At 42.8% G+C, this 18345-nt stretch overlaps 2 protein-coding genes across 3 annotated transcripts in view; one reads left to right on the top strand and one right to left on the bottom strand.

Annotated features, from left to right (window-relative positions):
- Window positions 1–18345, bottom strand: part of LOC124148714 (transmembrane protein 198-like) — a 111980-nt gene that overhangs the window by 62011 nt on the left and 31624 nt on the right. Inside the window, exon 2 of one of the 2 annotated variants that reach the window (XM_046519970.2) lies at window positions 6921–7135. The gene's annotated coding sequence lies outside the window, so the exon portion shown is untranslated. Of the gene's footprint in view, window positions 1–6920; window positions 7618–18345 lie in introns of those variants that run through there. The other variant, XM_046519967.2, reaches the window with a different exon arrangement.
- LOC125372724 (flocculation protein FLO11-like) lies at window positions 10307–18041 on the top strand. Its single transcript, XM_048383211.1, has 10 exons — window positions 10307–10350; window positions 14235–14359; window positions 14468–14650; window positions 14990–15250; window positions 15547–15651; window positions 16016–16159; window positions 16346–16489; window positions 16996–17139; window positions 17575–17679; window positions 17845–18041. Exons 1-10 carry the CDS (start codon window positions 10307–10309, stop codon window positions 18039–18041), a joined length of 1452 nt encoding a protein of 483 aa, XP_048239168.1.

The raw sequence follows: 18345 nt of genomic DNA on the forward strand, positions 1-18345 counted from the left end.
AAGGTGATGTAGGCGACAGGACAGGACAGGACAGGACAGGACAGGACAGGACAGGACAGGACAGGACAGGGCAGGGCAGGGCAGGGCAGGGCAGGGCAGGGCAGGGCAGGGGAGGGCAGGGCAGGGCAGGGCAGGGGAGGGCAGGGCAGGGCAGGGATGTTGTGGGATATTATCACAGGGCAGGACTAGCACGGGGTACATGGCAAGGACACCTAAGATCAGTCTTCAAAATAATACTGAGCCATTGAGTATTTACTCACAAGTTATCATTCACAATATTATTAATAGTTTTCTTTGGGTATTCAATATATTTTACTACCTTCAATTGGTCCAATCTACTGGGTTTTTTCACACCAGTGAGTTACATATTTTTCTAAATTGTGCTAGAAATGCAGTTTTATATGACTTCTAATTTGTGTCTATTTGTGTGCTGCCCTAAGTGTAACATGTCGCATAAACTCAGAACAGCGACATAGATATATAATTAACAAGCGAACGTTGCGCTTCATGCATTATTCACAGCAGTGTCTATATATGCATATGAGGTCATGTATACATGGCACCTGCATTTGAACAGAAAATAAAGATCTGTGAAAAAATATACATCCGCTAATTGAAAATGATACATTGGGTAATTTTGTAGTGTTGTTTTACTATTGGGTTTTTGAAATTTTCTCATGCATATTTGTATACAAGCATCTTAAAATTAATTGGGTAATAGTGATTAGTTTGGCCTATTTTACTCAAATACCATGAATACACAACAGGGCCCCGTTCCACAAAGCGATCTTAGCGCCACAACTGTCGTAAGTTAGTGTTAAAGAATGGGAGTTACAATCAACTTAGTGCCTAGATCGCTTTGTGGAACTGGGCCCTGATCTGGAGCTGTCAGATAACAGGTTTATGGGTTTATTTTAAATATACACTGCGGTCATGTCACAGGGTGGCTATTCTAAAATCTGAGGCTAGTACCTACAAATACCCTTACAGCACAGGCGGTAGGGTAGCCTATTGGCAAAAGTGTTCCCTAGTCACGCCGAAGACCCGGGTTCGATTCCCAACATGGGTACAATGTGTGAAGCCCATTTCTGGTGTTCCCAACCGTTATATTGCTGGAATATTGCTAAAAGCTGTGTAAAACCTCACTTTACAGCACAAGAGGACAGGGACAGTGTGACTATGGAGTTAAACCCCATTCACTGATGACACTGGTGGAGGATGCCGTGTTGTTCTTGTGACATGTGATGAGGTTGTTCTCATAGCCTAAGAAGATGTGAGGCGAAATGGGATTTTAAGTTACAGTTAAAGATAATCGCACATATATCGAGAGGTGCATGCCTCTGTGTGTGTTAGCTAGTACTAGTCCGGAATAATGCTGGTTTTAAAGTGCTAGCACTGAGATGAACAAGATATACCAGTTTAACATGAATACCATACACAGATACAGTATACCGACTCCAGGCCGACCAGTAGTTGTTTTATCCCTTAATGCCGAGCCCTAAGCAGGGTAACAACACTTAGTTTTTGTTTGTTTGTTGTTTAATGCCGCACTCAGCAATATTCCAGCTATTTGACGGCGGTCTGTAAATAAGTCTGGACCAGACAATCCAGTGATTGACATCATGAACACTGATCTACCCAATTGGGATACGATGACATGCATTAACCAAGTCAGCGAGCCTGACCACCCGATCCCGTTAGTCACCTCTTACGACAAGCATAGTCGCCTTTTACGGCAAGCATGGGTTGCTGAAGACCTATTCTACACCAGATCTTCACGGGTCTGGAGGGAGCAGTCACACATGACATTATTGTAAATGTGACAAAAGTTTATCAGCATATCCATCAAGTTTTGATAAAAGAGGGAGTATTCATTAACCTATTTAAAACAGTATGAGTTCAAACAAAGATATTCACCACTAAATCCATCAAATTCAAAGCCTCATCAAAGAATAAGCGTAACCATGACAACACAAAGCCAAAGCTGCCTCAATACTTTCCTTCCTGCAAAATATCAAGTTAAAACCTACAATTGTGATATTCATGAGTATGTGGTGATTAAATTATTTCCTTGACCAAGCACCGTGACCTTCATGCCCTCGATACGATCCAGACCTGATACATCAACCCAGCCTGACGACAATAACACTCCGACCATTGCGTTTAAACTCCAAAACAAACACATTTATTTGGAGTAGCATTACAAATCAAGTGATGAGGATGCCATGTAATTAAGATCACTCACGCTGTGTTTCCTGTCACAATGATGGAATCAAGAGGATAGACACACAGTTCAGAAATCGGTCAGATGTACAACGTTCCTCCTGGTGACAACCTGGAGTCCAAGTCCCTCCATAACTAGAGTAAGCCTTGTGAGTTTCAACATAGTGTACATCCTCTATTATTGATTTTGTACGCAATTACCCAAGCAATAAATAAAAGGATACAGCTGGAAATGGATCAATGTGTCTTACAGCTCCTTAGCTGCAGCAGCATTATATGGCTATTCAAACAAAGTACACTACGTTACGGAGCAGTTCAACACCATTGGAAGCTGGACAAAGGAAAAACATTAGGCCGAACAAAAATATGTGGTTCTGATTACCCCACTGAGAGGCGACTAACCCCTCTCAGTTGGAGTCACTATTCATAACAAAACATGAAAATAAATAAATTGAAATTTGGTGATAACCAAAAAAATATTTTGGCATTTAAGTTTTCATAAAGCAAATTATTTCTATACTGTTTCATAATTGGCTGACAATAGATTTTTTTGTTTTTTTTGTTGAATGCCGCATTCAGCAATATTCCAGCTATATGATGGCTGGGCTGACAATAGAATGGGCAGAACTAGTGTTGCATTACTATGTTGAACGATGTCACTGTTTTTGTACTGTTGTCTACCCTTTTTTTTGTTGTAATGATTAAAAGAGCAGTCCGTGAAGTTATTTTTGTTGATATGTTTATTTCTAATAAATAACTTCAATGTGTTTTAGCATTATGGGTGAGTGAGTGAGTTGGGTTTAATATTGCTTTTAACATTATTCCAGTTATATCTCGGCGTGTCAGGACAGCCGTGGGAGGAAAGCCCGAAGTGGTGCAGGTCTCAGACGTTAACACCTTTGGAGAAACCCACGTTTAGGGATATGGTGCTGACAAACCTAGAAACAGAATCGGGGTGAACTCAAGATCACAGGCTTCTGCTGTACCCAAGGGATGCAACTCTGCACAGCAAACTACAGCGCCACCTCAGAAGTTCCCCCTCCTTAAATGAAGAAATATCAAAGTGGCCAGAACACATGATTTGTCCATTCCCTGCATACATCCTAGTAACCCAAATATTACTTAACGCAAACCCATTATTCAGCAATCTGTAGCATATTCTCAAATCATACAGATTAAGTAATTTTCTTGACATGCGGCAGAATCATATGACAGCTGAGTGTTTGACAAAACAGTCATGACATTTTTGCAGCAACATTTGGAGTCAATGTCCTAGCTAAGTCGTTTATGAAATATTGATTTGTTTGTCTAAATCAGGGGCAGTGAAGTGCACTACTCCATACACCAGAATAAACCTGACTTCAGAAGGGATATGAACTGTTAGCCATTGTGGCTTGCCTAAGGTAAAACAAACAGCAATTAGCTTGTGTTTGCTGCTGATAACTATGGGTGACTATTGGTAGCATTTTTAGCACTACAATAGGTGGACTTAGAGTGTATTTGTTGTTTAACGCCACACTCAGCAATATTCCAGCTTTATGACGCCGGTCTGTAAATAATCTAGTCTGGACCAGACAATCCAGTGATTAACATCATGAGCATCGATCTATGCAAATGGGATACAATGACATGCATTGACAAAGTCAGTGAGCCTGACCACCCAATCCCGTTAGTCGCCTCTTACGACAAGCATAGACGCTTTTTACGACAAGCATGGGTTGCGAAAGACCTATTCTGCCCATGATCTTTTATGGGTTCTACAATAGTATTACAACAGTAAACAACCAAGGCAAGTTTGGTTTACACTGCTTTGAACTGTATTTCAGTTTAACCATGTGTGTCAGCCGGAAGGAAAGCCTATAGTCATTCAGGTCCATGATGTTTGATGCTGACAAATCTTGAAACATAATCAGGGTGAACTGGGATTTGAACTCATGATGATACATTTCTGACATGGCAAAGGGATGCAACTCTGCACAACAAATTGCAGCACCTCTAATTCTTGCCACTTGAAATAGATTCATGAAATGTCGCAATGATTAATCGACAAATATCACATGGTTACTCTAAGACTGAGGATCACAAGTATAGTTAGCAGCATGCCTTACAAATATGAACTGAATGAAAAGGATGTGCAGATTAGGGCTGTTAGGATTCACTCGCGTATTCGGTGAATCGAACCGTAACCATTCATGAATTAAATTTGTTATTCACGGCCACTAGAATCGAATATGTATGAATATGCAATCGTGTGTATTTACATACCCCGTACCTAAATATCTCCATAAGAACTTATTATATACATAGATTTCTTTCAATGACAACACTCTTACAATATTTAATTTGACAGTAATGTGGTCACTGGTCATTGTCGCATTTGAGCAGATACGAGAACCTGGATAAGTGCAGTATATAAATGTATAATATATTAATAATTAACAAACCATGTCAAATAATTTATGTTGTTATTGTTTCATTGAATATAAAAATAAGACATCAACTGCTGACTTTTTATTGTATTTGTGAATTAATATTCGTATTCGTTGCCCTATATTCATGATATGAATCGTATTCGCCTCAAACAGCCCTAGTGCAGACATGGTATTAAAGAGCTATTAACCAAGATCACTGCTAAACATAACTACTTGCAGTCACCTGACTGTCGATATTACCTGGATTATAACCATGTGATCAAAACTCAATGATGATGTTTATCGATAAGAAATGGACATTTCGTGAAAAGCTCACTTTGCAAATGTTGTTATTACTGTAATTAATATTCTGTATCGGCAGAATGGCTTATTTTCACTTAATAAGTATTAGCATTCAAGTAGCTATCTTCGTTAATTAATCATTGCAATATTTCATGCTTCCATTTTAAGGGCCGTGGACTATAAGACGACTGGGTCACCCGTGGTCCCGATAAATAGGATTTTCAACTACAACAGTTACCCAACAGGCAACATTATGTAAAAAGTTGCAAAATAATCCATATCATTGTAGACCAGTTCTTGGCTGTATTTCCAACACATCATCTTTGTGTAGACATGGAATCATTTTGCAGACTCTCCCAGCTCCAGCTCTCGGGCACCAGCCATGATGGCATTGTCCGTTTGGTTTGGGCCTGTATCTTTCTACAAGGTCTTTGATGGTGGGATAGAGTGTATCTAGGGTTCATGACCATTCCACAAAGTGATTTCAACACTGCAATGATTGTAAGTCTGTGATAAGGTTTGAGACCAACAATCATTGTAGCACCAAGATGATAATAATACCCATTCTTTAACATAGACTAAAGACACAGGGTTTTACCAAATGCTAATTGTTGTGTCCTACACATATACAAATTTAGAATGGACGCAAATACTTTAATTACATTACAAGTCCTGGGGGATGAAAAAAAAGACAGCTGTTTGTTAAAACTAATCAAAATTGTAGACTCCATGCTAAGTATACCGGGGTAAGTGATATTTCTATTCTGGTAAGAAATACACCCAAAACTCACAGCATCAGGGGAAGACTATGTTCAATTTAACATTGAAATCCCTGTCTACACGAGGCATCTGAGCGTGTACCGGTAAGTGCTACGATCAGACCTCAGTTAAATTCTTGGAAATCAAACTCAGTGGGACCCCCAATTTTATGCCTCAGACACGCAAAAACTGTTACCAAGCGTCTGCTGGACGAGAAAATAATTAGATCCAGGTAATCCTTGAGGAGTCCTAGCTGTGAGATGGATTTGTGAAACGAGGCCCAGTTCTCATTCATCAAAGCATGTACAATATTGTGACCTTTAATGTCAATACATGAACAGTTTCTTGAGCAAGAAAACATCACAATAGCTAGCACCATCTATATCCACTGAACATCCATCAACTTAATCACATGACAAGATCAAGTAACTATCCAAAACACAGACACAGCAGTCAAGCAAATTTCGTGACCAGAATTGTAATTTCGTTATCATCAATTAGGAAATACTATATCTTCTACAACTGTATATTTCAGGAATAAAAGATACCAGACTTGGCTTGTAGCATTTCACCCTGAGGCTTGGTGCTCATTGTGTGAACTTTTATCTCAACAGAAGAAAAAGTGCTTATTTTAAAACACCCACTAGAAATAAGTAAAATGTCTAAAAAAAGACCTCATTTACCGTTGCTACCAAAATAAATAAATTATGTAAAACAGTATAATCCTGACCAAAAAAATCTTTTGGTAAAACTCCTGTCCCTGATTATATTCTTGTAAAAGAAAATTCCAACCTACTTCACATTTTGAGTAAATCAAAAATATGTACATGAAATTGATTTTTTTATCCAAGAACATGACATTTTGGCGAAAGTTGGTAGTTGTTAGTTGTGCAGTCTTGCTTAAAAATTACTAGCCCTGCTTGTATGTTTCTAAACTTGCTTCATAGTAGCATACTGTGCTCAAAACCCCAAATGTCTTGATTAAAAGTTGCTTGCCTTGCATAAAAGTTGCTTGTCTTGCATAAAAGCTGCTTGCCATGCATAAAATTGCTTGCCTTGCTTATAAATTGCAAGCTGTGGGTCCTGTTGAATCTTTTGCAGCCAAACTCTCATTGATCACAGAGGATGAAATGAAATATACCCAGTGCATCTTTGCTGTCTTTCAGTATATGGACAAATACAGGAAAATACAAATATTTAGATAGTACGTAGTTTGACACTTACTTCAACATCGTTCAGTGATTCAGCAGCAGTCTATCCCCTGTCTCAAGCACAAAGGAATCTCCCTCTTTCAAGCTTGAAGCTAGCTGGTTGGCAAGCTAATCTGACAATAATTATTCTCAGATGGACATCCAGATAGATTGCCAAGTTGATCTGCAAATACTCTTCTGAGATGGACATCCAGATCGACTGCAAATCTGTCCAATGATTTCCAGAGTCTGTAAGTTGAAGAAATCACAAAACGATAGTCAGCAAACTCCAGATCTGAATCAATAGGCACCGAGATCTATTGAATATGCAATTCCGTGCCTGCACAATCCATTCACAAGAACACTATGAAAACAACTCATCTCTGTCGGGACAGCTGGGGAGGTCAAGGAACCCTCTCTTTTTCAGACTGACTAAAAAACTAAAAAACGATTTGAAAAAAATATTCAATTTGAGTCTGAGCTGACTTCCCAAACCTGTTGAGGGGGAGGCAGGTTTTGTTTCAGTTTCTGAGTTCAGTCAAACATCCCCATACAGAAGGCCAAGCAAGAACTTTTTACAGTGAATACCTCAGTCCACGAGATGGTATTTCCTTTGTCACAGCAATTGTGCAACCAGGTGGGCTCTAGGAAGTTAAAAGATTACAAGAATCACTGACCCCTCATTCACAACATACTCCCACCATGTTTGCCCGCCAGCTGATCCCTGGGTCTATGTTTACAGTGGTCAGCCAAAGAGTCGGCTTACACCATGAGCAGAAATAGCCCCAGGCAACTTGGACACTGACAGGGGAAGTCCCGAATCAATGGACTCTATCATGGGGGACTGTCTCAAAACAAACAGGTGCATTTGTTTTGGCTAGGATTCTGGGCTGGGTTGGTCTGTTCACTCTCTGGGAAATAAGCATGGATTTATTGGATTTAAAGGATTTGTTATCAGATACACCTTTCTATAGACAAAAACAAATAGAGAAGGGGAAGTTTGACAGAAAAAAACCCTTAAAATGTAATCATTCAAACACAAAAATTTATTATCTAAATCAAAACTCAGGACTCTCATAATGTGAGAATTTTTATGAAAATAACATTAATTCAGTTTAAATGGGCAGCACATTCATTTTTGGATGTTAGATAGTAAAAGTTCTGCATAACAGTGCTGATGAAGTGATACATCATGTTCACTAGTTCCACCAAATAAGGGGTGGTTGAGTAGCCTCGTCACACCGAATACCTGGGTTCAATTCCCGACATGGGTATAATGTGTGAAGCTCATTTCTGGTGTCCCCTGCCATGATATTCCCGGAATATTGCTAAAAGCGGCATAAAACCATACTCACTCACTCACTCCACCAAATAACAGTTCGGTGAAGTGGCTGAATGGACAGGTGAAGTGGCTGAATGGACAGGTGAAGTGGCTGAATGGTGAGTTAGTGAATTGACAGGTGAAGTGACTGAATTGTGAGTTAGTAAATTGACAGGTGAAGTGGCTGAATGGTGAGTGAGTGAGTGAGTGAATGGACAGGTGAAATAGTTGAATGGTGAGTGAGTGAGTGAGTGAATGGACAGATGAAATAGTTGAATGGTGAGTGAGTGAGTGAGTGAATGGACAGGTGAAATAGTTGAATGGTGAGTGAGTGAGTGAGTGAATGGACAGGTGAAATAGTTGAATGGTGAGTGAGTGAATTGACAGGTGAAGTGGCTGAATGGTGAGTTAGTGAATTGACAGGTGAAGTGGCTGATTGGTGAGTGAGTGAATTGACAGGTGAGGTGGCTGAATGGTGAGTGAGTGAATTGACAGGTGAAGTGGCTGAATGATGAGTGAGTGAATTGACAGGTGAAGTGGCTGAATGGTGAGTGAGTGAATTGACAGGTGAAGTGGCTGAATGGCGAGTGAGTGAATGGACAGGTGAAGTGGCTGAATGATGAGTGAGTGAGTGAATTGACAGGTGAAGTAACATGGGGAAATGGGAGAAGGAACTCAACTTAAGTAACATCATCCTGAAGTCTACATGGAGATACTGGTGTTAAATATGTTACTGTTCAAACAGAGACCATACCTATTTATATACACACATCATACCTATATACACACACAACTATTTATATACACACACAACTATTTATATACACACATCATACCTGTATATACACACACACCTATTTATATACACACATCACACCTATATATACACACACACCTATTTATATACACACATCACACCTATATATACACACACAACTATTTATATACACACATAACACCTATATATACACACACCATACCTATATATATACACACACCATACCGAAGAGTATTTTGTTTATAACTACAATTATATACTTCTAGTGACATCATCCTATTGTTCTCCAGTCGGGTTAAATCTCATAAACAGGGAAGATATAATATCCTGGGGATTATATCAATACAACTTCCGTTTATATTGTAACATATGAATGTTTCTCGCTAGAAATTTATAATGCATTTCAACACAATGTAAAGAAATGTAAAATCAAATGTTTTCTTTATGTTCCCAAGGATTGAACATGCAACCTTCGTATCTGTAGCCCAGTGAGTGTACAGCTAGGCTACAGTGGCGCTGATAAATCACAATGCTTTCAAGAATGTCTTTTTCAAGTACCCTACGCCAGCAAACAGATATTTTACGCCCATTTCCAAAGGTTCAAGGGAAGTATGTTTGAAACATAGAAATGTTGATAAATGTTGTTTTAAGTTTCTTTTTCGGTTTTTAAGTCAGATAAAACACTTACCCTCAGGTTTTTATCCCACAAATAACATAGATCGAATTCTGACAACTGTCCACGAGACAACTGATACCTTCTGGCCAGTTGGTACAAGATCGAACACTGTACGTTCAACCAGACCAGAACTGGGTTACACCATGGCTACAAGGAGGTAAGGTGAAATGGGGGTCAACATCACATTCAAGATTATTGCACTTACCATATTCGACGTAATAAGCACCCAGGGCGCTCTCAAAATTAGAAATAGGGGCCCTTATTGGAATATTAATTTGATGAAAAAAAACAGAGTTGAAAGATCGTAAATTTTGTTGTTTAAGCTGACAGCCTGATATGTTTATATACAGCAGATATATTTTTCCAAATTTAATTGCCCATATTTAAGGGTGCATACTGCATATAACACACGACTCTGTATCATACAGGAATAAATAAGTCTTCTGTACATTGATCAATCGGAACGGGTGCTAAATGGGATTGTTCACTAGCCAATATATAGCAAATACTGCCTTGGGCGCTTATTATGTCGTATACGGTATATAGTGAAGTGCATGCATGTCTGCAGCTGCTTGAACTAGTCCAGACTTATTCCCTTAATGCAGGGGCAGGTACCATCTTTCAACATGTCTTAATGGCCAAGGGATGGAACCATCATCCGTCCGCTCTGATGCAGAGAAGCAGAGGAGGTAATTCAAAGGAAGTTTGTTTGTTGTTTAATGCCGCACTCAGCAATATTCCAGCTGTAAATAATTTCGTCTGGGCCAGACAATCCAGTGATTGACATCATGAGCAACAATCCGCCCAATTGGGATACGATGACATGCATCAACCAAGTCAGCAAGCCTGACCCCCCGATCCTGTTAGTTGCCTCTTACGACAAGCATAGTCGCCTTTTACAGCAAGCATGGGTTACTGAAGGAAGTCAAACAACTGATGATCAGTTTCGATTTCTGTATTTCGATATAAGCATGTTCTCATGTTACTTTGCAATCAAAAATAATTGTGTTTTGTCATCAAATTGAAAGAGGATATGATTTTAGAAAGTTCATTTTTTCATTTTGTTTGTATTGTTATTCCAATCTTTTTAATCAATACAAACCCCTGGGACAAAGTGTATTGATACATATAGATTTTCAGTTGTAATATCATGAAGTTTCCCACAAAATCTTTACATCCTTTACATATATGCATCTGTTAAGTTAGGCATGGCTTACTATGTTTCCATATTAAATAGTCAATTTACGCTAAATGTCACACATGGTCATATGGCTTGGTTGTGACTGCCCCGCCCACATTTTAGTCATCACATGTGCTGTATGTACAGTAAAGTATAACATAATGAACTGAAATGGGCCACTAATTTTAGTTTGTAATAACCATAGTTCGTTATAAGCATATATACAGCATAGGGGTGTCACGATAAATCAAAATATCGATATATTGCTTTTGGTAAGCACTTAAAGTCAATAAATCGATTGTTAAATCATTTTCCGATCAATAGTATCGTTTTCAGTTAGGAATATCGATAGTTTCAATTGTTTTTATCATATCAATAAAATACATGCAATGCTGTTCAAATTTGTTTTTCTTTTGATCATGAATGGTAGTAATTTACACATGCTAATGTGGAAGTTTCTTTTTCTTAAAAAAAAACAAAAAAAAATCTGTCATATCTCAAACTTTACTTTTTATTTGTTGTTATGGTTATCTCATTCAAAGGAAACTTCAGTTCCAAGGTTTAATTCAACTCTAAAATCCATCTAAAATGATACACTGAATACTATTGATATTTATCGTAATAGTTGCTTGCAATATCAATAGTTATCGCAATAGTTTCTTTCAATATCAATAGTTTTCGCAATAGTTTCTTTCAATATCAATAGTTATCGCAATAGTGATTTCCAGACCAATAGTCACCCTTATATCTAAGTGACATAATCCAAAGGGGTTCAGGGTTTGATCAAATCCCCAATATCTACATGCTGTTGTCATATCGCTAACTATTAATGAGTGCTGTGATAAACAACAAACACACAAACAAAAGCTCAACTTCAAAGAATACTGTCTCAAATACTTTTGACATGGTCCCCACTCAGCTTGCCTTACTGAAAAGGGTTTATCTTCCAAACAGATTTATTTGGTTTAATTTGTGTTTGTTTGAAGTGTTCCATATGGTTCAGCAAGTCACAACTGATCAAAGTGATTAAAGGTTATTTCAAGCCATTAAGCTGAGAAGCTGTAGATGGCCAAGACCGATACTTAGAGAAGCTTTGTTAATTGAAAGATACAAACAAATGTGTTTATCAGACTCTACTAGCAGCTTGGAAACCTAAAGTGTTAACATGTGGGCACAGAGAGGGTTGTTTATGAAGGGGTTAATAAGGAGAGGCTGATCAGTCATTAGTGTCATTAGTGTGGTAAGTGTCGTTAGTGTCATTAGTGTCATTAGATGCATGATGGCAATACTATGGACTAAGGGATGGTGGGGTAGCAATGTGGTCAAAGCATTACCTGGTCACATCGAAAACCTGGGTTTGAATCTCCACAGTATTGGGTGTGAAGCCTGTTCTTTCTCGATTGACTGGTTGTTTAATAATTTCATATTTTTTTGGGGGGGGGGGGGGGGTTGCGGGGGCAATACTTTCTGGCATTGCTTAAAGACATACTGGTAAAAACAAGAATTCTCAAAGAAGGAGCCAAGCTATTTTGGGACGTCCACAAATAGTGTGTGTTTTAAAACCTGAGGCAATGGTTTTTTTCAGAAAAAACTCTGGAACCAAGACTATCAATGGTTGTCACCAAAACTCCCTCATGTGATATTGCTGAAACACGGCTGAAACTGAACTCACTACCTCGGTAATAAAGACGAGGGTGGTCCATCAATTTCATCAATAGGCATCAGTGTGACAGGACATCTATGAACACTGTAATTAGCCACACATTCTCCTTTCATGGCTTCCTATTTAAAAGATTCAGAAAAACATTGTGTTGGTCTGTTGAGAATGCTGTGGGGAAATACTACATCTTTTAAAGATGAGATATTGTTTCCTTGGTTTAAGGATTCTGCCAACCCTAAAAATAAATTGAAAGTGGGAAAAAAATCAAGTCAGAAAAGCACTATGTTTCACGCTTTTGTGTTGATGATTGAGTGGATGTTAGCTGTAATATTGTCAGCAATATTCCAGTTCCAACAACGATAAGTGCAAAAATATAAAATCAGAAAAGGACTTGTAACAAACATTATATTTGGTTTAACACTTTTTAAGCAAAGTACAAAATCTAGTACTTCTTAAGGGGTTGCCTCCCACCTGGGATTCGAACCCACACTGCCAGAGTGTGGCACCTAATCACCAGCACACAAAGTCTTCGATCTAACCCACTCACCCACCAAGGCTTTCACAAAAATGAAAATCTGACAACTGGTAGTCTAGACCACATACCTGTGTAAGTTGTGTAAGTTGTGTAAGTTGTGTAATTTCATTTTTCTCACTAGAATTTGTACTTTACTGAGAAAGTGCTATCCCAAACATGACATTTGTTACATTTGACCACTTTCTAAAAGGCATTGTGTATTCACAGAAAAGGACTATTTTAGAGTTTATGATTGAGTGTGAATGTTGCATGTAAAGACAGAGAAAACAATGATTGACAGTATAAGCAAAGATCTATGCCATCAGTGTATGGTGACAAGTCAAGTCAGCCACCAGGGCCTACTCGCACAAAGCGATCTTAGCGCTAAGCTGATCTTAACTCTCATATTTTAACATAGGCTTACAATAGTCTTAGCGCTAAGATCGTTTTGTGCAAGTGGGCCCTGATCCATCTAGTTGCCTTTCACAACAAGCAATAGAATGATGTGAGGCTATTCTCATGCCAAGGGGTCACGGAAACTGAAAGAATTATCGCTAAAACTAACTCAAATGCTCTGTATTTAGTATGGCAGCAAATACTTTGTGTGATCCTGAATAATCTCCTGACAAGTGTGGAGACAAGATAAGATAGGTTGGGAGGAGAGGGGAGAGGGAAGATTATGATCAGGTGTAAATCAAGAATCAAGAATTATTATTATTATTTTTTTTTGGGTGTGTGTGTATACACCATACCGTGTGTCGTTGGGGGGAGAACCTTGGGGTTTGACCAAAGTGATATTAACTCCCAAAACTAAAATATATTACCACACCCCTTTAAAAAATCTGTGATGAGCCTCTTGGCGGAGTGCTCCTATTGCAATGTGGTGGTAAGGGAGGTGGCCATTATATGGGAGGGGCGCCAACTACATGGAAGGAATAGAACACTTGATCAATTCAGGGCATCTGAACAATGGCAATGAGGGGGTGAGAGATGTTTTTACCAGTATATCAGGGATACCACAGCCTGTGGAAGTAGTGAGTGAAGCACACCAGTAAGGATAGGATGCTGGGGGCAAAGTTTTAGAATCAGCATAAATCTGGCATGAAAACATCTGGCAAACATTGCAGAAAGAAGGAGGAAAGTTAAAAACAAATTGAAGAAGATGAGAGACTGAGAATTTCATGAACAGAGGATGAGTCATCTGTTTCAACACCAGCAGGCAGATGTTCACAGCTGACTGCTGTGAAAGTAGCAGAGTAGCAGAGAAGAAAGAACAAAGAAAAAGCAAGGAAAACTGTCCCCATCTCCAGCGGTCAGTCCCAATAACTGCCCCCATCTTCAGTGGTCAGTCCCTATAACTGCCCCCATCTTCAGCAGTCAGTCCCTAAAACTGCCCCCATCTCCCATCTTCAGTAGTCTGTCCCAATAACTGCCCCCATCTCCCATCTCCAGCAGTCAGTCCCAATAACTGCCCCCATCTCCCATCTCCAGCAGTCAGTCCCAATAACTGCCCCCATCTCCAGCGGTCAGTCCCAATAACTGCCCCCATCTCCCATCTCCAGCAGTCAGTCCCAATAACTGCCCCCATCTCCCATCTCCAGTGGTCAGTCCCCATAACTGCCCCCATCTCCAGCGGTCAGTCCCAATAACTGCCCCCATCTTCAGTGGTCAGTCCCCATAACTGCCCCCATCTCCAGCGGTCAGTCCCAATAACTGCCCCCATCTTCAGTGGTCAGTCCCCATAACTGCCCCCATCTCCAGCGGTCAGTCCCAATAACTGCCCCCATCTTCAGTGGTCAGTCCCTATAACTGCCCCCATCTTCAGCAGTCAGTCCCTAAAACTGCCCCCATCTCCCATCTTCAGTAGTCTGTCCCAATAACTGCCCCCATCTCCCATCTCCAGCAGTCAGTCCCAATAACTGCCCCCATCTCCCATCTCCAGCAGTCAGTCCCAATAACTGCCCCCATCTCCAGCGGTCAGTCCCAATAACTGCCCCCATCTCCCATCTCCAGCAGTCAGTCCCAATAACTGCCCCCATCTCCCATCTCCAGCAGTCAGTCCCAATAACTGCCCCCATCTCCAGCGGTCAGTCCCAATAACTGCCCCCATCTCCCATCTCCAGCAGTCAGTCCCAATAACTGCCCCCATCTCCCATCTCCAGTGGTCAGTCCCCATAACTGCCCCCATCTCCCATCTCCAGCAGTCAGTCCCAATAACTGCCCCCATCTCCAGCGGTCAGTCCCAATAACTGCCCCCATCTCCCATCTCCAGCAGTCAGTCCCAATAACTGCCCCCATCTCCCATCTCCAGTGGTCAGTCCCCATAACTGCCCCCATCTCCCATCTCCAGCGGTCAGTCCCAATAACTGCCTCCATCTCCAGTGGTCAGTCCCAATAACTGCCCCCATCTCCCATCTCCAGCAGTCAGTCCCAATAACTGCCCCCATCTCCAATCTCCAGCGGTCAGTCCCAATAACTGCCTCCATCTCCAATGGTCAGTCCCAATAACTGCCCCCATCCTCTATCTCCAGCGGTCAGTCCCAATAACTGCCTCCATCTCCAGCGGTCAGTCCCAATAACTGCCCCCATCCCCCATCTCCAGCGGTCAGTCCCAATAACTGCCCCCATCTCCAGCGGTCAGTCCCAATAACTGCCCCCATCTCCAGCGGTCAGTCCCAATAACTGCCCCCATCCCCCATCTCCAGCGGTCAGTCCCAATAACTGCCCCCATCTCCAGCGGTCAGTCCCAATAACTGCCCCCATCTCCAGCGGTCAGTCCCAATAACTGACCCCATCTCCAGCGGTCAGTCCCAATAACTGCCCCCATCTCCAGCGGTCAGTCCCAATAACTGCCCCCATCCCCCATCTCCAGCGGTCAGTCCCAATAACTGCCCCCATCTCCAGCGGTCAGTCCCAATAACTGACCCCATCTCCAGCGGTCAGTCCCAATAACTGCCCCCATCTCCAGCGGTCAGTCCCAATAACTGACCCCATCTCCAGCGGTCAGTCCCAATAACTGCCCCCATCTCCAGCGGTCAGTCCCAATAACTGCCCCCATCCCCCATCTCCAGCGGTCAGTCCCAATAACTGCCCCCATCCCCCATCTCCAGCGGTCAGTCCCAATAACTGCCCCCATCTCCAGCGGTCAGTCCCAATAACTGCCCCCATCTCCAGCAGTCAGTCCCAATAACTGCCCCCATCTCCCATCTCCAGTGGTCAGTCCCCATAACTGCCCCCATCTCCCATCTCCAGCAGTCAGTCCCAATAACTGCCCCCATCTCCCATCTCCAGTGGTCAGTCCCCATAACTGCCCCCATCTCCCATCTCCAGCGGTCAGTCCCAATAACTGCCTCCATCTCCAGTGGTCAGTCCCAATAACTGCCCCCATCTCCCATCTCCAGCAGTCAGTCCCAATAACTGCCCCCATCTCCAATCTCCAGCGGTCAGTCCCAATAACTGCCTCCATCTCCAATGGTCAGTCCCAATAACTGCCCCCATCCTCCATCTCCAGCGGTCAGTCCCAATAACTGCCTCCATCTCCAGCGGTCAGTCCCAATAACTGCCCCCATCCCCCATCTCCAGCGGTCAGTCCCAATAACTGCCCCCATCTCCAGCGGTCAGTCCCAATAACTGCCCCCATCTCCAGCGGTCAGTCCCAATAACTGCCCCCATCCCCCATCTCCAGCGGTCAGTCCCAATAACTGCCCCCATCTCCAGCGGTCAGTCCCAATAACTGCCCCCATCTCCAGCGGTCAGTCCCAATAACTGCCCCCATCTCCAGCGGTCAGTCCCAATAACTGCCCCCATCTCCAGCGGTCAGTCCCAATAACTGCCCCCATCCCCCATCTCCAGCGGTCAGTCCCAATAACTGCCCCCATCTCCAGCGGTCAGTCCCAATAACTGACCCCATCTCCAGCGGTCAGTCCCAATAACTGCCCCCATCTCCAGCGGTCAGTCCCAATAACTGACCCCATCTCCAGCGGTCAGTCCCAATAACTGCCCCCATCTCCAGCGGTCAGTCCCAATAACTGCCCCCATCCCCCATCTCCAGCGGTCAGTCCCAATAACTGCCCCCATCCCCCATCTCCAGCGGTCAGTCCCAATAACTGCCCCCATCTCCAGCGGTCAGTCCCAATAACTGCCCCCATCTCCAGCGGTCAGTCCCAATAACTGCCTCCATCTCCAGTGGTCAGTCCCAATAACTGCCCCCATCTCCCATCTTCAGCAGTCAGTCCCAATAACTAACCCCATCTCCCATCTCCAGCGGTCAGTCCCAATAACTGCCCCCATCTCCAGCGGTCAGTCCCAATAACTGCCCCCATCTCCAGCGGTCAGTCCCAATAACTGCCCCCATCTCCAGCGGTCAGTCCCAATAAATAACCCCATCTCCCATCTCCAGCGGTCAGTCCCAATAACTGCCCCCATCTCCAGCGGTCAGTCCCAATAACTGCCCCCATCTCCAGCGGTCAGTCCCAATAACTGCCCCCATCTCCAGCGGTCAGTCCCAATAACTGCCCCCATCTCCAGCGGTCAGTTCCAATAACTGCCCCCATCTCCAGCGGTCAGTCCCAATAACTACCCCCATCCCCCATCTCCAGCGGTCAGTCCCAATAACTGCCCCCATCTCCAGCAGTCAGTCCCAATAACTGCCCCCATCTCCAGCGGTCAGTCCCAATAACTGCCCCCATCTCCAGCGGTCAGTCCCAATAACTGCCCCCATCTCCAGCGGTCAGTCCCAATAACTCCCCCCATCTCCAGCGGTCAGTCCCAATAACTAACCCCATCTCCCATCTCCAGCGGTCAGTCCCAATAACTGCCCCCATCTCCAGCGGTCAGTCCCAATAACTGCCCCCATCTCCCATCTCCAGCGGTCAGTCCCAATAACTGCCCCCATCTCCAGCGGTCAGTCCCAATAACTGCCCCAATCTCCACTCTCCAGCGGTCAGTTCCAATAACTGCCCCCATCTCCCATCTCCAGCGGTCAGTCCCAATAGCTGCCCCCATCTCCAGCGGTCAGTCCCAATAGCTGCCCCCAGCACACACTGAGACCTGCCGACACTGACAGCCTGGTCTGTTGATAAGATCAGAACCATGTAAGTAATTGATTCAGCATGAGAGGTATGTATGGGGCATGTACCTCACCCCCACTTGTGTGTAATCAATCAGTGTGTATCAGCGCTATCAAATAACGCCATTCATGTCCTGCCAGGCGCCATGTTAAACACCCATCCAGGTCAACGCTCTCACCATTGTTTTGTACACGGTTTGTTTACATCTGTATGTTTACATACAAGTCACCATTTCACCCGATTGGTTCTGGGGTCCTGAGA

The sequence above is a fragment of the Haliotis rufescens genome, unplaced genomic scaffold (genome assembly GCF_023055435.1).
Source record: "Haliotis rufescens isolate VD_foot unplaced genomic scaffold, xgHalRufe1.0.p SCAF_46, whole genome shotgun sequence".
NCBI classification, from domain to species: domain Eukaryota; kingdom Metazoa; phylum Mollusca; class Gastropoda; order Lepetellida; family Haliotidae; genus Haliotis; species Haliotis rufescens.

Coding starts and splice junctions, on each gene's coding strand:
- LOC125372724 (XM_048383211.1), top strand. CDS start 10,307: ATGGAACCATCATCCGTCCGCTCTGATGCAGAGAAGCAGAGGAG. Junction 14,360..14,467: donor AACTGCCCCCATCTTCAGTG/GTCAGTCCCTAT, acceptor TCCCATCTCCAG/CAGTCAGTCCCAATAACTGC. Junction 15,652..16,015: donor AACTGCCCCCATCTCCAGCG/GTCAGTCCCAAT, acceptor CCCCATCTCCAG/CGGTCAGTCCCAATAACTGC.